The sequence below is a fragment of the Salvelinus fontinalis genome, chromosome 38 (genome assembly GCF_029448725.1).
Source record: "Salvelinus fontinalis isolate EN_2023a chromosome 38, ASM2944872v1, whole genome shotgun sequence".
In the NCBI taxonomy this organism is placed as follows: Eukaryota; Metazoa; Chordata; class Actinopteri; order Salmoniformes; family Salmonidae; genus Salvelinus; species Salvelinus fontinalis.
The window spans coordinates 9,395,829-9,419,350 of record NC_074702.1 but is presented as its reverse complement, the minus strand read 5'-3'; the positions used below and the strand labels follow the sequence as shown (position 1 = coordinate 9,419,350).

The window sequence follows — 23,522 nt, the reverse complement described above, 5'->3', positions numbered from 1 at the left end:
ATTGTTTTTCTTATCTTACTTTTATTTTTTTTAAGGTATTGTCTTAAAACTGCATCGTTGGTTAAGGGCTTCTAAGTAAGCATTTCACTGTGAGGTCTACTACACCTGTTGTATTCAGCATTTCACTGTAAGGTCTACTACACCTGTTGTATTCAGCATTTCACTGTGAGGTCTACTACACCTGTTGTATTCAGCATTTCACTGTAAGGTCTACTACACCTGTTTTATTCAGCATTTCACTGTAAGGTCTACTACACCTGTTGTATTCAGCATTTCACTGTGAGGTCTACTACACCTGTTGTATTCAGCATTTCACTGTAAGGTCTACTACACCTGTTTTATTCAGCATTTCACTGTGAGGTCTACTACACCTGTTGTATTCAGCATTTCACTGTAAGGTCTACTACACCTGTTGTATTCAGCATTTCACTGTGAGGTCTACTACACCTGTTGTATTCAGCATTTCACTGTGAGGTCTACTACACCTGTTTTATTCAGCATTTCACTGTGAGGTCTACTACACCTGTTGTATTCAGCATTTCACTGTAAGGTCTACTACACCTGTTGTATTCAGCATTTCACTGTAAGGTCTACTACACCTGTTGTATTCAGCATTTCACTGTAAGGTCTACTACACCTGTTTTATTCAGCATTTCACTGTAAGGTCTACTACACCTGTTTTATTCAGCATTTCACTGTGAGGTCTACTACACCTGTTGTATTCAGCATTTCACTGTAAGGTCTACTACACCTGTTGTATTCAGCATTTCACTGTAAGGTCTACTACACCTGTTGTATTCAGCATTTCACTGTGAGGTCTACTACACCTGTTTTATTCAGCATTTCACTGTGAGGTCTACTACACCTGTTTTATTCAGCATTTCACTGTGAGGTCTACTACACCTGTTGTATTCAGCATTTCACTGTAAGGTCTACTACACCTGTTGTATTCAGCATTTCACTGTAAGGTCTACTACACCTGTTTTATTCAGCATTTCACTGTAAGGTCTACTACACCTGTTTTATTCAGCATTTCACTGTAAGGTCTACTACACCTGTTTTATTCAGCATTTCACTGTAAGGTCTACTACACCTGTTGTATTCAGCATTTCACTGTAAGGTCTACTACACCTGTTGTATTCAGCATTTCACTGTAAGGTCTACTACACCTGTTGTATTCAGCATTTCACTGTAAGGTCTACTACACCTGTTGTATTCAGCATTTCACTGTAAGGTCTACTACACCTGTTGTATTCAGCATTTCACTGTAAGGTCTACTACACCTGTTGTATTCAGCATTTCACTGTAAGGTCTACTACACCTGTTTTATTCAGCATTTCACTGTAAGGTCTACTACACCTGTTTTATTCAGCATTTCACTGTAAGGTCTACTACACCTGTTTTATTCAGCATTTCACTGTAAGGTCTACTACACCTGTTGTATTCAGCATTTCACTGTAAGGTCTACTACACCTGTTGTATTCAGCATTTCACTGTGAGGTCTACTACACCTGTTGTATTCGGCGCATGTGACAAATAACATTTGATTTGAGAAAGAAATACTGTATTTGATGTGAGAGAATGAGGACAATACTGAACAATAACTTCCAGGGATAAAATACCTTTAATTACTGCAAATGCCAAACAGGCACAATAAAACCACACAGGATTTAGACAATTAGCAGTTTTATTTTGAGTACAGTAAAATTAAAGAAGAAAAAGAATGACATGTAATTAATGTTGGCATGTTTGGAACCGTAAACATACACACAAATATAAGAGAAATTTATAAGAACTATATGAAAAGAACAAGGCAATTATTATTAAATAAATGAGCAAAGTGGTGTTTTTGAAGGCATCATCACACACCAATGGTCTGACAGTGAAGACAAAGGCATGGTCATAAAGGTGGAATCATTTGTGCAAATAAAAAACGAAAAACAACTGAGAATACTAAAGATGATACCGACGACCTAGATAACATGCATATTGAGTCGTATTTGGCCAAATGGTTTAGGATGTTAGTTTGGTCATTAGGGTTGTGTTGCTATGCCAGACTGAGGAATGTATAAGGATGGGTGTTCGATGTCAAACCAGTCTGAACAGGAGAGAGAGGAATACTAGCGTGGAAATTGCAACTCACCAAGTTTCACAGAAAAATCACTGAAAATAAAAGTACTTATCAATGAAATACAGTATGGTAAGATTACAAGCAGAGTAAATATAACTGATATTGAGACACAACAGAACACTAAGCTGAATAATGGAAACAGTGGTATTCATTGGAGTATTATGAGAAAGGAAGAGGAACAATATACTGTGTAAAGCACACAAAAAACATGATTAAAAATTGAAGTGAATTCCACAAAAACAAAGGCAGTGAATTTAAAGTGTGATGCGTTTGAGTGACGTGTTACCAACACCTTGAACTGTATTGGTTTGATCTACATGCTGCTGCTACAGTCAATGACCTACTATACTCTACTGGAAAACAGACTGGCCATTTGATCTGCTGCATGTTTCTAATAGTTAAAACCCTGATTCAGAGTCAGTTATATTATGTTATTCAGAGAGCTGTAAATGCCCAAAATACTAAGCATTTGTAAATGCAGGTGTATAGTGCAAAAATCCATGAGTTTACCTTTAGGTGAATTGAATTAATGAGAGGTAATATCTCTATACCTATGTTACTCATTAGATATCTTAACTCGCCTGCACACTAGATAAGTATGCGTTCAAGAGCGCTTCATTGAGGATGATAGGATTATACTATAGGTCCTGGAAGTTGCCCCTAACTACTGATCCAGGATCTGATGTTTTCCCTCCATCCCCTTTAAATTAAGATTAGGGATAGGGTAATCTGATCCTAGCGGTTAAGAGCAACTTCTGCCTGGAGCGTAGTTTGTTCTAAGCCATGCGGTCCTCTTTAAACTACAGCACTCTATTTAACATGAGATCATAGGAATGGAATCTGTGCTTGGCAAACTTTTGACCTTTGTTCTTGGTAGTGTCTCTAATCATGATCTTAAATATTCTATTCTTTTGACAAAGAAATAAATAGTCATTTTGATCGTATTGTACCCTCATTCTGTGCTTGATAAACTGGTGAGAGTAACCGACAGTGATCTGTAGCTATGCATGCCTATAAAGCAACAAACGCACACAACAAAAACAAAAGAGAGCGACATTCACATATTTTTGTTTGTTTTTTTGCACTCAGTTTTTGCCCTAGAGGAACTACATTTCCCACAGCACACTGCTCTGCTACATCATGTCTGATGGGATATGTAGTTCTCTAGAAAGCACACTAAAGGCAGTTAAGCAACTTGTATGTTTGCAGGCACTCCAAAGTGCTTCAGGTGCCACCAGCCCACCAGAGCTCAGCCCTATGGGAGGTGCAGGGGAACATGAATTAGTCCACCTTCAACTTTAGTTCAACTCCTCGTGCACTGGGGTCAGGGCGTTGCAAAACTGACCCAAGATCAGCATTTAGGGGCAACTTCACCTTACTGTTACTATGTCTCAAATACTTCCACACCACTAAAAAGTGAAAGACAAATCAAAGTTGTATGGCTGAAACCTTCTCAACATGTTTCCTATCAGTGGAGAGAGAAGAGGAGAGGAAACCATCTTTGACTGTTGGGACACAGCCCATGACTTAGCTATACTTGTGCAAGTCATGCTGGGAATTTTAGCGTAAACAAAAAATGGCCTTGATAACACTGGCATTAACACAAGGGGAGGAGGAATGGAGTCTCTCAGTGCAGTACATTACCTCTGGACTGAGAGGGGGAATAAGCAGAAAGAGGAGAGAGACATAACGACACATCTGCATGCAAACATACTCGCTTTCACTCATTAACACACACACACACACACACAGTAAAGCTCTGTTGCAAAGACAGAACGGTGGAAGCTGAATGGATCCTGTCTTGGATTTGGTTCAAAGTTTGACTTGAATAACAGATGTGTCCACCAATCACTGCATAGCCTTGGCCCGCTGGGTGTGGCACTTCATGCACAGGATCCTGCCGTCCAATGGGTAGCAGCCGTTTGCATCCGCCTCTATGGAGAGGGGGCGGGAACAATCCTGCAACCAGGAAGAGAGACTTCAGGATGTGCAGAAGGTCACTGGAAAACATTTACATCCAAAACACTCGGGGACACCATTCAAACTGTTAAGATATTTAACCAGCTCTTCATGATACATCTTTAGAAGTTCATCTTTACATCTGGCACTTTCTTTACAGTGCCTTGCAAAAGTATTCATCCCCCGTGGCGTTTTTCCTCTTGTTGCATTACAACCTGTAATTTAAATGGATTTTTATTTGTATTTTATGTAATGGACATACACAAAATAGTCCCCAGAAAAATTACTTGTTTCAAAAAATGATATAAAAAAAACTGAAAAGTGTTGCATGCATATGTATTCACCTCCTTTGCTATGAAGCCCCTAAATAAGATCTGGTGCAACCAATTACCTTCAGAAGTCACATAATTAGTTACGTAAAGTCTACCTGTGTGCAATCTAAGTGTCACATGATCGATAGATGGATATACACACACACCTGTTCTGAAAGGCCCCAGAGTCTGCAACACCACTAAGTAAGGGGCACCACCAAGCAAGCAGCACTATGAAGACCAAGGAGCTCTCCAAACAGGTCACGGACAAAGTTGTGAAGAAGTACAGATCAGGGTTGGGTTATAAAAAAATATCCGAAACTTTGAACATCCCACGGAGCACCATTAAATCCATTATTAAAAAATGGAAAGAATATGGCACCACAACAAACCTGCCAAGAGAGGGCTGCCCACCAAAACTCACGGACCAGGCAAGGAGGGCATTAAACAGAGAGGCAACAAAGAGACCAAAGATAACCCAGAAGGAACTGCAAAGCTCCACAGCGGAGATTGGAGTATCTGTCCATAGGCCAGTTTAAGCCGTACACTCCACAGAGCTGGGCTTTACGGAAGAGTGGCCAGAAAAAAGCCATTGCTTAAAGTGTTCGCCAAAAAGCATTTGGGAGACTCCCCAAACATATGGAAGAAGGTATTCTGGTCAGATGAGACTAAAATGTAGCTTTTTGGCCATCAAGATAAACGCTATGTCTGGCGCAAACCCAACAACTTTCATCACCCTGAGAACATCATCCCAACAGTGAAGCATGGTGGTGGCAGCATCATGCTGTGGGGATGTTTTTCCCATCGGCAGGGACTGGGAAACTGGTCAGAATTGAAGGAATGATGGATGGCGCTAAAGACAGGGAAATTCTTGAGGGAAACCTGTTTCAGTCTTTCAGAGATTTGAGACTGGGACGGTTCACCATCCAGCAGGACAATGATCCTAAGCATACTGCTAAAGCAACACTCGAGTGGTTTAAGGGGAAACATTTAAATGTCTTGGAATGGCCTAGTCAAAGCCCAGATCTCAATCCATTGAGAATCTGTGGTATGACTTAAAGATTGCTATACACCAGCGGAACCCATCCAACTTGAAGGAGCTGGAGCAGTTTTGCCTTGAAGAATGGGCAAAAATCTCAGTGGCTAGATGTGCCAAGCTTATAGAGACATACCCCAAGAGACTTGTCAGCTGTAAATGCTGCAAAAGGTGGCTCTACAAAGTATTGACTTTGGGGGGGGGTGAATAGTAATGCACACTCAAGTCCTGTGTTTTTGTCTTATTTCTTGCATCTTCAAAGTGGTAGGCATGTTGTGTAAATCAAATGATACAACTTTAATTCCAGGTAAGGCAACAAAATAGGAAAAATGTCAAGGGGGGTGACTACTTTCGCAAGCCACTGTATGTGTTAATAGAACTTTAGATGTAGCAGATCTGTTGTCCTTACCTCACAGCGGTAGCACTTTAGATGTAGCAGGTCTGTTGTCCTTACCTCACAGCGGTAGTACTTTAGATGTAGCAGGTCTGTTGTCCTTACCTCACAGCGGTAGTACTTTAGATGTAGCAGGTCTGTTGTCCTTACCTCACAGCGGTAGTACTTTAGATGTAGCAGGTCTGTTGTCCTTACCTCACAGCGGTAGTACTTTAGATGTAGCAGGTCTGTTGTCCTTACCTCACAGCGGTAGTACTTTAGATGTAGTAGGTCTGTTGTCCTTACGTCAAAGCGGTAGTACTTTAGACGTAGCAGGTCTGTTGTCCTTACCTCACAGCGGTAGTACTTTAGATGTAGCAGGTCTGTTGTCCTTACCTCACAGCGGTAGTACTTTAGATGTAGCAGGTCTGTTGTCCTTACGTCAAAGCGGTAGTACTTTAGACGTAGCAGGTCTGTTGTCCTTACCTCACAGCGGTAGTACTTTAGATGTAGCAGGTCTGTTGTCCTTACCTCACAGCGGTAGTACTTTAGATGTAGCAGGTCTGTTGTCCTTACCTCACAGCGGTAGCACTTGAGGTGGAAGTTCTTGTCGAGGGCCACGACTCTGACGGTCTCTTGACTGCCGGCGTCAGGAACTATGGGCTCATTACAGCTCACACAGAGGGGAGAGAAACGCCTACAGGCAGGGGAACAGAGAGGACATTATACCTGTACCACACACACACAGAGGACAATACCTAGGAAGACGGAGAGAAAGACAAGGAGATGAGGCCGTACCTGTGGTAGTCTGGGACACAGTATGGGTTGTTGTTGTCGTCGGTGATGAAGGGCGCCCCCTCCAGGCTGCAGGCGCAGGTGCAGCAGCGGAAACAATGGGCATGGAAACACTGGCCCACCGCCTTCAACACACGGTCTGTAATACGCTCCCCGCACCGAGAACACACCGCCAGAGAACTCTGTAGAGACACACAGACAGGAGGGTGGCAGAGAGAGCAAACAAGTTACATGTCTTTGTGTGGGAGAGAGTTAATTAATTACTGTAAGCTTTTTGTGCATGTAATTGCTGTGTGTGTGTGTGTGTGTGTGTGTGTGTGTGTGTGTGTGTGTGTGTGTGTGTGTGTGTGTGTGTGTGCACTCACAGTGTAGCAGTCGTCACACTGTGGCGTCCCGTCCTTGTCGTAGAACTGCATGCCCTGCAGGGGGCGATGGCAGCTCATACAGCAGAAACAGTCAGAGTGGAAGAGTTTGTTCATGGCTCTCACTGCAGGCTGGGAACGAGACAGAGCCTCACCACACTTACCACATACCTCTGAAAGAGAGAGATGAGGAGAGAGGAGAGAGGGAGAGAGGAGAGAGAGATAAGGAGGCAGGGAGAGAGATGAGAGAGAGAGAGAGAGGGAGATAAAGGGAGAAGGGACAAAGAGAGGGGATAGTTGGTTGACGCTGACAGAGGCAGAGCACAGTCAATCCTATTCCATACAGTCATTAAGTCATTACCACAGACACACTGGTCTAGCACCAATGAGAGAGAGGAGGGAGGAGGCTCCTTACTGCCTAATTACCCTGATCAATCATTTTGATGAAAGGCCAATCAGCACCCCAGTCCATCAGCACCCTAGTCCATCAGCACCCTAGTCCATCAGCACCCCAGCCCAGTGCATCAGCACCCCAGCCCAGTCCATCAGCACCCCAGCCCAGTCCATCAGCACCCCAGCCCAGTCCATCAGCACCCCAGCCCAGTCCATCAGCATCCCAGCCCAGTCCATCAGCACCCCAGCCCAGTGCATCAGCACCCCAGCCCAGTCCATCAGCACCCCAGCCCAGTCCATCAGCACCCCAGCCCAGTCCATCAGCACCCCAGCCCAGTCCATCAGCACCCCAGCCCAGTCCATCAGCATCCCAGCCCAGTCCATCAGCACCCCAGCCCAGTCCATCAGCACCCCAGCCCAGTCTACTAGAACTACAGCCCAGTCAATCAGCACTACAGCCCAGTCAATCAGCACTACAGCCCAGCCCATTAGCACCCCAGCCCAGTCCACTAGAACTATAGCCAAGTCTACTAGATCTACAGCCCAGTCAATCAGCACTACAGCCCAGTCAATCAGCACTACAGCCCAGTCAATCAGCACTACAGCCCAGTCAATCAGCACTACAGCCCAGTCAATCAGAACCAATAGCATACTGAGAAAGAGTGTTGTCAGGCAGGAACTGGACAAGTTAACGACGCTCTGATAATAGAGTTCATTCTGACATGATGGGTATGGTAGTATGAAACAATGAACTAGTGTAGGTGATGAACGGAGGGTGTGTGTGTGTACCTGTAGGTGCTGAGGTGATGAACGGAGGGTGTGTGTGTACCTGTAGGTGCTGAGGTGATGAACAGAGGGTGTGTGTGTACCTGTAGGTGCTGAGGTGATGAACAGAGGGTGTGTGTGTACCTGTAGGTGCTGAGGTGATGAACAGAGGGTGTGTGTGTACCTGTAGGTGCTGAACGGAGGGTGTGTGTGTACCTGTAGGTGCTGAGGTGATGAACAGAGGGTGTGTGTGTACCTGTAGGTGCTGAGGTGATGAACAGAGGGTGTGTGTGTACCTGTAGGTGCTGAGGTGATGAACAGAGGGTGTGTGTGTACCTGTAGGTGCTGAACGGAGGGTGTGTGTGTACCTGTAGGTGCTGAACGGAGGGTGTGTGTGTACCTGTAGGTGCTGAACGGAGGGTGTGTGTGTACCTGTAGGTGCTGAACGGAGGGTGTGTGTGTACCTGTAGGTGCTGAACGGAGGGTGTGTGTGTACCTGTAGGTGCTGAACGGAGGGTGTGTGTGTACCTGTAGGTGCTGAACGGAGGGTGTGTGTGTACCTGTAGGTGCTGAACGGAGGGTGTGTGTGTACCTGTAGGTGCTGAACGGAGGGTGTGTGTGTACCTGTAGGTGCTGAACGGAGGGTGTGTGTGTACCTGTAGGTGCTGAACGGAGGGTGTGTGTGTACCTGTAGGTGCTGAACGGAGGGTGTGTGTGTACCTGTAGGTGCTGAACGGAGGGTGTGTGTGTACCTGTAGGTGCTGAACGGAGGGTGTGTGTGTACCTGTAGGTGCTGAACGGAGGGTGTGTGTACCTGTAGGTGCTGAACGGAGGGTGTGTGTGTACCTGTAGGTGCTGAACGGAGGGTGTGTGTGTACCTGTAGGTGCTGAACGGAGGGTGTGTGTGTACCTGTAGGTGCTGAACGGAGGGTGTGTGTGTACCTGTAGGTGATGAACAGAGGGTGTGTGTGTACCTGTAGGTGCTGAACGGAGGGTGTGTGTGTACCTGTAGGTGCTGAACGGAGGGTGTGTGTGTACCTGTAGGTGCTGAACGGAGGGTGTGACGGGAGCGTGTGTGTGTACCTGTAGGTGCTGAGGTGATGACGGGAGCGTGTGTGTGTACCTGTAGGTGCAGAGGTGATGACGGGAGCGTGTGTGTGTACCTGTAGGTGCTGAGGTGATGACGGGAGCGTGTGTGTGTACCTGTAGGTGCTGAGGTGATGACGGGAGCGTGTGTGTGTACCTGTAGGTGCTGAGGTGATGACAGGAGCGTGTGTGTGTACCTGTAGGTGCTGAGGTGATGACGGGAGCGTGTGTGTGTACCTGTAGGTGCTGAGGTGATGACGGGAGCGTGTGTGTGTACCTGTAGGTGCAGAGGTGATGACGGGAGCGTGTGTGTGTACCTGTAGGTGCTGAGGTGATGACGGGAGCGTGTGTGTGTACCTGTAGGTGCTGAGGTGATGACGGGAGCGTGTGTGTACCTGTAGGTGCAGAGGTGATGACGGGAGCGTGTGTGTGTACCTGTAGGTGCTGAGGTGATGACGGGAGCGTGTGTGTGTACCTGTAGGTGCTGAGGTGATGACAGGAGCGTGTGTGTGTACCTGTAGGTGCTGAGGTGATGACGGGAGCGTGTGTGTGTACCTGTAGGTGCTGAGGTGATGACGGGAGCGTGTGTGTGTACCTGTAGGTGCTGAGGTGATGACGGGAGTGTGTGTGTGTACCTGTAGGTGCTGAGGTGATGACGGGAGCGTGTGTGTGTACCTGTAGGTGCTGAGGTGATGACGGGAGCGTGTGTGTGTACCTGTAGGTGCTGAGGTGATGACGGGAGCGTGTGTGTGTACCTGTAGGTGCTGAGGTGATGACGGGAGCGTGTGTGTCCATGTCTTTGATGAATGCATTGGTCATTCTCTCCAGCTCCTCCACCTCCCTCATGGAGAGAGGAACACCTCCACCTGGGACAGAGACAGGCCCAGGGGGCGAGGGCTGGGGGACAGAAAACACACATTTAACATGGGGAGTACTAAACACACACACTCACCCTAAAGGGTCTCCTAACATACCTTTGTTGAAGGGGGAGATTTCATTGGCTGGCTGTAAGAAGAAGGTGGTGATGTCATCGCTTTGGGCTGAGGAGGGGGCACGGGAGCAGGAGGGGGTGGGCTCACAGTCATCTGAGAGTCAATGGAAGAGGGCTTTGAATGATTGAAGGCTGGGGGAGCCACTTTGTTGGCTGGTGGGGCAGGAGGAGCGGCAGGAGGAGGAGGGAAGGAGCTGGCTGCAGGGGAAGGTTTAGGAGCAACACCAAATGGAGCCGGGGCGTGGTTCTGGTTCTTCAGCACCACAGGAGGCACGGATGTCCCCGTTTTCATGCCCCCAAAAGCCTTAGGAGCCACGACTGGGGCTTTAGCAAATGGCTGTGGGGCAGGAGCAGGAGCTGGGGTGGATGTAGGGTTATTGGCTTGTCTGTGTGTCGTTCGGAGTTTGAGCTCCTCGGCCCAGGGAGCGGGAGGGGGCTTGTCTCCCATCTCTGGAGGGGGGAGGAAGGAGAGGTTGGGCTTGGGAGCAGTGGGGGGAGGACCTGCAGGCTTGGGGGCAGGAGGAGGAGGACCTGAGTACTGACTGGGCAACTGGGGAGACAAGATCAGACAAGAAAAGATTACAGGCTATATGTACTGAAGAACTGAAGAGAACTATGAGACGACACAGAACAACAAGCTGTTGCATGGACTCAAACCTACTTTTAGACTAAAAGCATTAAGTGCCCCTTCAGCTATTTTGGAAGTTTTCCAGTTGAAAATACAATGTTCTATACAGTACTATTTGAAACATTCTAAACCATCCACCCTACTTAACAAGCCGGCTGTGTTTTTAGGAACTGTGAAAACGGCTAATAGTATCATTCAAGTACAGAATTCAAACATTTTAAAAGGTTGCAGGTAGTGATTTTCTATCGTATCAAATGTTCAACTTCCACAAAGCACAGGCTCTGAGTCATACAGGGGAACTTGAGCTCATCAGTAGTAATCTGTCTCTGACATTTTTATCAAGAGCTTGTGCCAACATTTCTCTGTTCTGATCCAGTTCCTCCCAGGAGGATAAAAACACTCCCCATTTATGTCTGTTTCCCCGCTGGCTTGGCCCCACACACGCAGGCCTGATCACTCTCTCACTCTCACACTCACACTCACACTCACTCTCACACTCACACTCACACTCACTCTCACTCTCACACTCACTCTCACACTCACTCTCACACTCACTCTCACACTCACTCTCACACTCACTCTCACACTCACTCTCACACTCACTCTCACACTCACTCACTCTCACTCTCTCTCACTCACTCTCACTCACTCACTCTCACTCACTCACTCTCTCTCACTCTCTCTCTCACTCACTCTCTCTCACTCACTCTCTCACTCACTCTCACTCACTCTCACTCACTCTCACTCACTCTCACTCACTCTCACTCACTCACTCTCACTCACTCACTCACTCTCACTCACTCTCACTCTCACTCACTCTCACTCTCACTCACTCTCACTCACTCTCACTCACTCTCACTCACTCTCACTCACTCTCACACACACACACAGGCCTGATCACAACTCTCTCTCGGTCTGGCTTGGCCCCACACACACGGTCCTTGGCCTCTCTTTCTGTTCTCATCTCTATCGTTCTTTATATACATAATTCAGTGTGAGTTTCTCTGCATCACTCACTTCCTCTGTTTTTGTACATCACGCTCTCATTATCTGTCTGTGTACAGTAACTAACAGCTTTCTCATCTTAGAGCCATCAGCCTGAACAGACACAAAACAGCATGGCATCTGGCCAATTCGTTTCTCCTAACCTGCTGAAAGAGAGACACCCTCTTTCTCTCTACCTTGGAGGCCCCTTTATTCAAACTTCTGAGTCAACGTCCTCCCCTCTTTTCCCCCCCCTCCCCCTTTTATTCCCCCTCCCCACTCCTCCATTTATTCCCCCTCCACATCTCATCTTTATTCCCCCTCCATCTTGTCAGTCCCAAGTCTTTCCTACTCTCTCTCTCTGTGTATCATACTGTGTCTACTGCAGTCTTTTGTTACAGTCAGTTTCCCTGTTGGTTTACTGACGTTGTGTGCTTCTATGAACCTCTACAGTATACGACGCTCTACAGTATATTAAATACTTTCCCTCCTCCCCCTTGTCCTTCTCTGTACCTTGGGGTTGAAGGGTCCTCTGGTCTCCATCTCAGACAGCAGGTCAGTCAGCGAGTCCAGCTGTTTGTCAAAACTAGTCTGCTTTGCCAGACGCTGTGGGAGTGAGAAAGAAGGGGGGAGGGAGGGAGAGAGAGAGAGAGAGAGAGAGAGATGATGGTTTATCAACAGGTTGAATCTTGACTTGAAAAATGTAGCAAACTCCAACTGCCACCTAAATCATACACTTGTGTCAATGGGGAATGTGCACAGAAGTGTACTGATAGAACAGAATGTAACTGATTTGCATGGATCAGAACTTAAGTACTCACATCAGGTTAGGCAATACACTTCCACATCTGCTTACTGGGGACATCCACCATGGTAGTAGATGTGTGGATGAGAGTTCAGGCCGTCATCCAACACAACTACACCAATACAATGACAAGTGCTTTGGGACCTTATGGAAAGTTCTATATTTAAGCAATAAGGCACGGGGGGGGGGGGGTGTGGTATATTGCCAATATACCAACGCTACGGGCTGTTCTTGGGCACGACGCAACGTGGAATGCCTGGACAGACCTTAGCCGTGGTATATTGGCCATATATATCACAAACCCCTGAGGTGCCTTATTGCCATTATAAACTGGTTACCAATGTAATTAGAGCAGTAAAAATAAATGTTTTGTCATACCTGTGGCATACGGTCTCATATACCACAGCTGTTAGCCAATCAGCATTCAGGGCTCGAACCACCCAGTTTATAATACAGAACTCATTCCATTCTTATGATTAGTAACCCAGACTCACCAGAGAGTTCTCCCCAGCACTGAGGACACTGCTGGGACCAGAGACTGGGAGAGGGGGAGGGGGTGGTGGAGGAGGGGGAGACGGGGAACGGGGGAGACAGGCATTCTCCTCAGGCGGGGTGGGGGGCAGGTCATCCACCGCGGGAGGGGGGGGGAAGGCTGGGGGAGGGGCATCAGAGGCTGGGGGTGTGGTTGCACAGTTCGGGGGAGGGGCTGGAAGCTCATCGTCCAACGGAGGAGGAGGGGGCGGGAAGTCTAATAGAAACGGGGAGGGGTGATTGATTAAAACAAAGGCATGGCAATCAAATGGTTTCTAAACATTCTATAATTAATTGAAAACATGTAATCTAAATCACTGCACCCACCCAGACATTCATTCAGGGAACTCCATGACAATACAGTTTCTTCACACAGAGACGTCAAGAAAATAGACTTAAAGGGATAAGTAGGTGGGTAAGTAGAAAAACAGCTTAATTGCCAGAATCTCGCAGTATCCCTTTAAATGCAGTGATTAGAGCGTGTGAGAAACAGGAAAGGCGAGTTTCATTGACGGGATATGGGCCATGTTGCAGTCTACCAATCTGTTGGGTTGCTAACACCAGGCTCAAACTCTGGGATCCAACATCCTTGTTTAATCAGAAACAAAGCTAAATACTTGTAACTAAATAATAACATGCTTGATGCTTCTGTTGCGAGATAAGTTCAGTCTTATAACAACCCCTAGCCACTTCCCCTAACCTCTACCACCATATGTTTTACACCTATCCAGTTACCTCTGCACTGTGAAGGGAAAGAGCTCAAGTGAAGGAGTTAGGGGTCACATTGAACCAGACAACTAGATGCATGGGATAAATGTTTACAAAATGACAAATCACCTTCGCAGAGCGATGGTGGGGGTGGAGGCATCACGCCAACTCGACCAATGACAGCTGTGCCGACACCGCGTGTTGAGGAGACCAGACTGGGGGGAGGAGAGGGACCTGATGGAGGAGTTGAGCCCGGGGGAGGCGACGGGTCGGACTGGCTTTTGGGGCGTGGCGGGTTGACCGAGGCAAACTTCTTTGGCTGATTGTAGAAGGAGGGGGTGGTGACTTTGAGGTTGATGGAGGACGTCACCATGAAGGGTTTACTGCCGCTGGAGTCAGCCATGTTGTCTTTTTACTGTCTGAGGAGAGGAGGACAGCTGTTGTTTATGACAATATTGGTTCATTTCGACGATTTAGAAGAGGACAAACACAATCCATCCAAATCAACACAAACTCAAATGAGCTGTAAGGAGGCTGCCAACTTAAATAGATGGCTGTTTTACAGAGGAGGTCTAGCAAACCTGGAGGCCAGCTGTAGAAAGGATAACAGCAAAGATAAAATAAACCTTTGATATAGAAATGAACCATAGAGCATTAGCTAATCTGAGGTGAGCACACAGAGCTTTTGAAACAGTAGGGGAATATTTTTCTTTGGTGAATTAGTGGGGACACGTCAACAAAGGATCTAACAAACCTGCAGCCAAACTACAGGAGAGAACCTCCAAAGCATGCACACACACACCTCTGAAAGATCTTGGCTGCTTTACACAGTACCTCGCCCTAGATTGTAAATACACACTAGCCACTCCTTAGGCTCAGTATGGAGAGAGGCATACCGTAACCCTTATAGCTGCTTCAAGGTCAACTCTCAGTATGAAACTGGTCATTGTAATAAAAACGGTTGAGAACTACAGCATGGTTTACTATAGGGATGACCGGGTCGGACCTGAGACGGGTAAAACCATCATAACATGTTCATGTGAGCTACGTCAAGGAGAGGGTCATTCAACGGGTTAGCTCAAATATTTACCTCGCGTGTTTGTGGTTAAAAATGCTGACGTTACCACAGCGGCTCTATCTCAGATTCCCCAAACGTCTGTAGCCCTGTAGGTGACCCCTGGTTAAACAGAGACGTGGCCCTGTAGGTGACCCCTGGTTAAACAGAGACGTGGCCCTGTAGGTGACCCCTGGTTAAACAGAGACGTGGCCCTGTAGGTGACCCCTGGTTAAACAGAGATGTGGCCCTGTAGGTGACCCCTGGTTAAACAGAGACGTGGCCCTGTAGGTGACCCCTGGTTAAACAGAGATGTGGCCCTCTCTCTCAGTACCTGTCTAACGTTACTTTCAGCTAGACTCTACGCTGTTATAGTGCCCTACAGAGTATACAGTGCATTTGGACTAATTCCCTTTTCCCACATTTTGTTAAGTTACAGCCTTATTCTAAAATTGATTAAATCATTTCCCCCCCACATCAATCCACACACAATACCCCATAATTAAAGGAAAACAGTTTTTTTGCAAATGTATATATAAAAAGAAAGACATACATTATGTAAATAAGCATTCACACCATTTGCTATAAGACTCCAAATTGAGCTCAGGTGCATCCTGTTTCCATTGATCATCCTTAAGATGTTTCTACAACTTGGAGTCCACCTGGGGTAAATTCAATTGATTGGATATGATTTGGAAAGACACACAACTGTCTATATAAGGGCCCACAGTTGACACTGCGTGTCCGAGCAAAAACCAAGCCATAAGGTCGAAGGAATTGCCCATAGAGCTCCGAGACAGGATTGTGGCGAGGCACAGATCTGGGGAAGGGTACCAAAACATTTCTGCAGCATTGAAGGTCCCCAAGAACAGAGTGGCCTCCATCATTCTTAAAATGGAAGAAGTTTGGAACCCAAGACTCTTCCTAGAGCTGGCCGCCCGGCATAACTGAGCAATTGGGGGAGAAGGGCCTTGGTCAGGGAGGGAGAACCATCAGAAGGACAACCATCTCTGCAGCACTCCACCAATCAGGCTTTCATGGTAGAGTGGCCAGATGGAAGCCACTCCTCAGTAAAAAGCACATGACAGCCCTCTTGGAGTTTGCCAAAAGGCACCCAAAGGACGCTCAGACCATGAGAAACAAGATTCTCTCATCTGATAAAACCAAGATTGAAGTCTTTGGCATGAATGCCAAGCGTCACGTCTGGAGGAAACCTGGCACCAGCTCTATGGTTACGCATGGTGGTGGCAGCCTCATGCTGTGAGGATGTATTTCAGTGGCAGGGATTGGGAGACTGTTCATCTTTCCTTCAATCCTGACTAGAGTAAAGTACAGAGAGATCCTTGATGAAAACCTGCTCCAGAGCGCTCAGGACCACAGACTGGGGCAAAGGTTTAACTTCCAACAGGACAACGACCCTAAGCACACAGCCAAGACAACGCAGGAGTGGCTTCAGGACAAGTTTCTAAATGTTCTTGAGTGGCCCACCCAGAGTCCGGACTTGAACCTGATCCAACATCTCTGGAGAGACCTGAAAATAGCTGTGCAGCGACGCTCCCCATTCAACCTGACAGAGCTTGAGAGGATCTGCAGAGAAAATTGGGAGAAACTCCCCAAATACAGATGTGCCAAGCTTGTAGCGTCATACCAAAGAAGAGACTCGAGGCTATAATTGCTGATAAAGGTGCTTCAACAAAGTACTGACTAAAGGGTCCAAATACTTATGTAAATGTGATATCAGATTTTTATTTTGAATAAATTAGCAAACATTTCTAAAAATCTGTTTTAGCTTCGTCATTATGGGGTATTGTGTGTAGATTGATGGGGGAAAAAAAACAATTTAATCAATTTTAGAATAAGGCTGTAATGTAACAAAATATGGAAAAAGTCAAAGTGTCTGAATACTTTTCAATTGCACTGCATATAAAGGCATTGATGGGTCCTAGTCAGTATCTCACCGCTGTATCATAAATAAGCCTAATGGCTTATGTCTAGAAACATGGTTTTGTCCATAATGTGACATGCTTTCTTTTGTTAGAGTAACAACATATTTAAGAACCATTGCCATAGTGATAATATACAGTGGGGCAAAAAAGTATTTAGTCAGCCACCAATTGTGCAAGTTCTCCCACTTAAAAAGATGAGGCCTGTAATTTTTATCATAGGTACACTTCAACTATGACAGACAAAATGAGAAAAAAAAATCCAGAAAATCACATTGTAGGATGTTTTATGAATTTATTTGCAAATTATGGTGGAAAATAAGTATTTGGTCACCTACAAACAAGCAAGATTTCTGGCTCTCAGACCTGTAACTTCTTCTTTAAGAGGCTCCTCTGTCCTCCACTCGTTACCTGTATTAATGGCACCTGTTTGAACTTGTTATCAGTATAAAAGACACCTGTCCACAACCTCAAACAGTCACACTCCAAACTCCACTATGGCCAAGACCAAAGAGCTGTCAAAGGACACCAGAAACAAAATTGTAGACCTGCACCAGGCTGGGAAGACTGAATCTGCAATAGGTAAGCAGCTTGGTTTGAAGAAATCAACTGTGGGAGCAATTATTAGGAAATGGAAGACATACAAGACCACTGATAATCTCCCTCGATCTGGGGCTCCACGCAAGATCTCACCCCGTGGGGTCAAAATTATCACAAGAACGGTGAGCAAAAATCCCAGAACCACACGGGGGGACCTAGTGAATGACCTGCAGAGAGCTGGGACCAAAGTAACAAAGCCTACCATCAGTAACACACTACGCCGCCAGGGACTCAAATCCTGCAGTGCCAGACGTGTCCCCCTGCTTAAGCCAGTACGTGTCCAGGCCCGTCTGAAGTTTGCTAGAGAGCATTTGGATGATCCAGAAGAAGGTTTTTTAAAGGGTCTGTGTGATACAAGTTGGAGGTAGGTTTTTTAAAGGGTCTGTGAGATACAAGTTGGAGGTAGGTTTTTTAAAGGGTCTGTGAGATACAAGTTGGAGGTAGGTTTTTTAAAGTGTCTGTGAGATACAAGTTGGAGGTAGGTTTTTTAAAGGGTCTGTGAGATACAAGTTGGAGGTAGGTTTTTTAAAGGGTCTGTGAGATACAAGTTGGAGGTAGGCTTTTTAAAGGGTCTGTGAGATACAAGTTGGAGGTAGGTTTTTTAAAGGGTCTGTGTGATACAAGTTGGAGGTAGGTTTTTTAAAGGGTCTGTGAGATACAAGTTGGAGGGAGGTTTTTTAAAGGGTCTGTGAGATACAAGTTGGAGGTAGGTTTTTTAAAGTGTTTTTTCTCCAATTCATGCTTTGGTCACAAAAACGAGTATAGGACGAGTTAACAGAATATAAACGTTAAAAAGTGAGATTTTCACTGGACAGTATAGTTTTTCAGTTTGAAAATGAGGGTTCTACATTGCATGTAGCTGTGACTTGGGGGCCTGGACACAAGTTCTGACAAGACAAAGACATCAACAGTGGGTGAAAGTGTTCCTGATATGCTGACTCAGGCCTCAACACAGTAGGAAGAAAAAAAACACAGGAAGTAATCTAACTTTGTTTGTTAGGATCCTCTGTAAAACACAGCGTTTTCTACATTTCACTCATAACTTCGTACTTTAACAGTTAAAATGCTGACAGGAAGCCAAAGAGAGAAGATATCATATTTGCACTCACAAGCCCCTTCAAAGTGAGCAACAAAAAGCCACAAACTGCTAAAACGTTTCTATCTTCAAAATGGACTTACTGTTAAATAATGCAGAGAAGAGCCGGAATAAATATTAAAGGCAAATGACCAAAGGGGACATCAACCAATCTGGTTGCCCGCCCTAGCACAGCTTGCCTGTAAGCTAGCTAGCTGTCTTATATTTCTAGCTGTCCTATATAAAGTGGCTGTAAAAGTCCAACCTAGTAAGAGTCCAACGCTCCACTGACAAAGCGTTGTCTCCTCTCTGTGATGAAAGAAAGAGCCTGCATCAAGCAGAGCAGACCTCCCCTGTAATATCCTCAGTCAGACAGACACCTGCTCTCCTTGGCCAATAGAACCCTGTTGAAACCTCTGCTAATGAGGGCCACTGCATTGGATAGCAGCAGACTGTTCAGTTGTGAGGGAAATATTACTAGGCTTTGATCTAAAGGCCTTCTATCTTTCTAGAGAGCCAGCGCTCTACACTAAGTGGAGGCAGAGAACTAGGCTTATTGGTTCTAGTGTTCTCATTTAAAAGTGTCTCATTATATTAGCCTACTGTAGAAAAGCTCTGGGGATAATGCATGAGACAGTCACGGGACTGAGACATGCTAGGTGCAAACGTTCCTCATGGTGCCCCTGAAAATAGACCACCCTATTTGAGGAATTAAAAAAACAAATACCGCTATAAACGTCATCCTACATAAGTCAAGTTATTTTTTATGATGTATTATTTAATTCACTACTCAGCCAACTGTAAAGGCATTGACAAAAAACATTCCCCACAGATTCCATGTGGCCGTAGACCTGGCTAATGGTTTTATATGGTGAGGTCAGCTGCAGGCTCCTCCCGGACAGTCCCCTCAGCCTAACTAAAGTAAACCATTGTGGAATTGGATCCAGAGATGATGAGACCCATGGTGAGAATGTTTGGAACTTCAGTTGAATGACATCAACACCATGGTCTGCTTTTTCCTTTCCCTCCGTCTCCAATCTGCTCCCCCTTTCCCTCCCGAAATCACTCTCTACCTCAACACCCCCCCCCTCCAAAAGCTCCCTCCTCTCATTTCAGTTGGATGGCATCACCACGGTCTGTATTTCATCATCTTAACTAGTTTTACAGCTTGTCTGTGAGGCGACATCATGTGTGCAGAGAGAGCGCTAAACTCATGCAAACCATCTCCTGTGAATAATAGCTCATAGCTTATCGAGTGCGTTCTGATTTCCACATGGTCGGTTGGTCGTCGGTCTACAAAGGAGGATTAGAAGACAATTCATTTGGTAGAGGAGATGATATTTGAGATGGTACCAAGGCCCAGACATCGATTGAAGCATCGTTCTGTGTTGCATGTGGATGGGACTATAACACTAAACACTTACAGTACACTGTTGTTTTACCACTGGCTGTCTGTGTTTACCTGAGAGAGACAACACCAACAATAGAAACTGTGCCAGACCAGTAAGAACACTAGTGACAAGCCAACAAGCTGCTTGGGGGCGATCGCTTTGGAATCCAGATGCGGAGTATAAAACAGGCAGAAGCGCTTGATTCTGAAAGCCACTCTTGAACTAGGGCTGGGAATTGCCAAGGACCTCACGATACAATATTATCACCATACTTAGGTGAAGATACAATATGTATTGCGATTCTCACGATTCTATATGTATCGCGATGCGATACTGTGATTTTATTGCGACTCAATGTTCCAAACATACCTCTCACCATACGTCTGCTGCAGAAGGACAAGAGAGAGCCATGAGAAAACATGTATTGATCAGTCATGGAAATAAGTGCTGAAAACAAATTGGCTCCTTATTTAAAAAGATTGAGTACAAGCTATGAAGGAAAAATTATTATTTGATAAAATTGCGATATTGCGATAAAATTGCGATATTGCGATACATCATCAAAAATAATATCCCGATATGTAACTGTATCAACACCCCCCCACACACTATATTGGACCCTAACACCTAACCCTATCCCCTAACATTACCATAACACTAGCCCTAAATCAACAACAAAAATACTTCCTTACTTGCTCATCAGCTCTGACGCCAGTGTTGTCCTCTCTAGCATGGCCATCTAGTGACTACCCTACAGCTGCTAAAGCTCCATCGTTGTCCCTGAGTTTCAGCACAGACACGCCCAGCTCTTGCTGGGAAGCCTGTCTGTGACTTTGTCTGGGAGAGTTACTCATGCACTGACGACGCTCCTAATTGAGTCTGATCTTACAGGTCACTAACCTTTCAGAGGGGACTGGGGTCTCCCTCACAGCGTGGCAGTAGTACTATGTTAGGCTATACTGACTGAGTGAATGGGTGACGTATGACATTAATTGTATCTTACAGTGATCTTATAGAGGTCAAATGGCTGTGGCACGCTTGTCAATGGAATCCCCAGACTCCCACCCAAACAGTCACGCACACAGACGTAGTAAGACCAAGCCTGCTTTACTCTGAACAAGCAAGTTTAATGACAAATTACAAGGGGAGAGAGATTTGGGGAAATGTTATGCATGAAGTATTATGAGGATAGCCTGGGTACCAGTCGGTTTGTGCCATCATTCCACTCAGGGCTCTAAAGTGCGACTGATGAGGTCGCATATGCAACATGTTTTATTTTAGCAGCTCTGTGCGACTAGAAAAAAAATAAGTGGAAAGCCCAAAAAACGGTCAAAGACTCCAGCCTCCCAAGTCATACTGTTCTCTCTACTACCGCATGGCAAGCGGTACCGATGCACCACATCTGCAACCAGCAGGACCCCGAACAGCTTCTACCCTCAAGCCAGAAGACTGTTAAATAGTTAACCAAATAGCTACCCGGACTATGTGACCCTTGCACTACCCTTTTTTGACTCATCACATACGCCGCTGCTACTGTTTATTATCTATCCTGTTGCCTAGTCACTTTATTCCTAGTTATATGTACATATCTACATCCATTACCTTGTACCCTGCACATTGACTCGGTACCCTTTGTATATAACTAAGTTATCATCACTCATTGTGTATTATTACTTTTCTATATTTTCCCTGTATTGTTGGGAAGGGCCCATAAGCATTTCACTGGGGTGGGTATAATTTGTGGTACGTTCCAACAGGAATCTGTTCCAAAAACTTTGTAAATAACAAGGTTGCCAACAAACAACACATTCAAAGTTGTATAGCGGCAGAATAAGATACCGGGTAGGGAGTGGGCTATTTCATTAAGTTTCACTCACCACGTTTATTCCGAAAAGTGTCTGTCCTCACTCTGTTAGCCAATGGACAAACATTAAAAATAAGCTACGTGGTGAGTTGATGCCTATTCGGCAGCTAGGTTATTTGATCATGCTACTTTGTATGCGTTGTTTGTTGGCAGCCTTGTACTTTACAAAGTTTTTGGAACAGATTCCTGTTGGAACGTTCCACAAATGATACCCACCCATTTCACTGTTAGTCTACAGCAGTTGTTTATGAAGCATGTGATGAATAACATTTGATTTGGCAGGTGACAATTTGCTTCTTGAAAGTCCATTATCTTGAAAACTTGACTGCTGACATGCAAAACAGTGGACTAATGAAAACAGTGGACTAATGAAAACAGTGGACTAATGAAAACAGTGGACTAATGAAAACAGTGGACTAACGGGAGAAAAAAAGATCAAAAGAGTTTGAGCTGATTTTCCCTTTAATTGCACTTGTGTCTGGAAAACTACCACAGCACTCAACGTTTTAAATCTATATTCTCTCTTTACATTTTAGTCAGTGGGTTTGCGTGAGGACGACCATCTTGTGAAACAATGGAATCCCATTTTGGATGAAACAACAGCTGGTAGGAACTTGATGAATAACCATGATCCACCGTATTGCATTAGCGCCCCACCCACCTTTTAACATGCCTCTGATTAGCTATGGTAGATAGATGTCTGCTAAGCTCAAGACAGGTAAGAACAACTGAGCACACATAATATACAAAATACCCGACAGTCATCAATGAATCATCCATGTAGTCATAGCTAGATAAAGTCTGTGTAACCCTGATTCAATGGGATTGCAGTGTGTGTCAATCCGTATTGATAGCCCTGGTCTAGCATTCACCTGCATACAACCCAGTGTTGAAATAACTTCAAAACGGCAAATGTATATAATAGCTGCATATAAAAGCGCAATCTATCTAGACATGCTGGCTAGTTAGTTTGTGCACTCACCTATATTTTTGCTGGCTAGCAGCCTCCCTACAGTTGGTAGCTAGCCAGAGGTTGTAGAGGGCTAACGTTACTTCCTCGCCTCTCTCTACTTCGATGACACGGGTTATCGTCCTCAACCGGCCCCTTTCTATTTATTCTTCAACGGTAGGTCTATCTGTACCCTAAATGGATGTTGTCATCACCCTTTCCCTGTATATTTTCAAAGGAATGTGAGATTTCTGTCTGGCTAATCAGCCAGCTAACTTTTCCTCCTAAACTGTACTTCCGGTTACAGCCTCCGAATTTTCTTTGTCGTGAGCGAGCGGGAATCTATCAAAAGCTGTAAAAGTGTAAATGCGCCCTTTGCACAAGGACTGCTCAGTGGACTAAAAAGCGGAACACCCGCCCCGGTAGATGAGTAATAATCGTACCAGACACTTTGCTATTGTTCTTTCATACATCTTCTTAACTGTTGAAACTCTGCAATGCACCAAAACTATATATCACATAATCTGATTATAGCGTTGCTTAGACCGAAATGATAAGGCTACAAAATATTTAATAACTCATATAATCAGTGTCAAATCTGTTCTTACCTATGTGTGCAGTTGGGAGAGCAAACTATTACCCTCCCTACAGTATCTCTCTTCCTTCTCCTTTTCCCTAGCTGTAGATCCAAACCCACACAGAAAGTGTGCTTGTTAATAACTTTCCTCTACCCCTCTCTCTAAGTTCCCCTACAGCTGTTAGACCCTCCCCCTCTCTCCTCCCCACTC

General features: G+C 45.4%; 1 protein-coding gene across 2 annotated transcripts; it reads right to left on the bottom strand.

Moving 5' to 3' along the window:
- Positions 1–1,669: 1,669 nt before the first annotated feature.
- Positions 1,670–23,486, bottom strand: LOC129837351 (zyxin-like). 2 transcript variants are annotated; one of them, XM_055903451.1, is made up of 10 exons: positions 23,343–23,486; positions 13,988–14,277; positions 13,114–13,367; positions 12,328–12,420; positions 10,186–10,752; positions 9,967–10,108; positions 6,971–7,140; positions 6,609–6,787; positions 6,387–6,507; positions 1,670–4,090 (listed from the first exon to the last, which is right to left on the bottom strand). In XM_055903451.1, the coding sequence occupies exons 2-10, from the start codon at positions 14,259–14,261 to the stop codon at positions 3,980–3,982; spliced, it is 1,911 nt and encodes a 636-aa protein (XP_055759426.1). In that variant the 5' UTR covers positions 14,262–14,277; positions 23,343–23,486; the 3' UTR covers positions 1,670–3,979. The 2 variants fall into 2 exon arrangements, with proteins under 2 accessions (XP_055759426.1, XP_055759425.1); XM_055903450.1 differs by lacking the exon at positions 23,343–23,486 and adding an exon at positions 22,768–23,312.
- Positions 23,487–23,522: the final 36 nt, after the last annotated feature.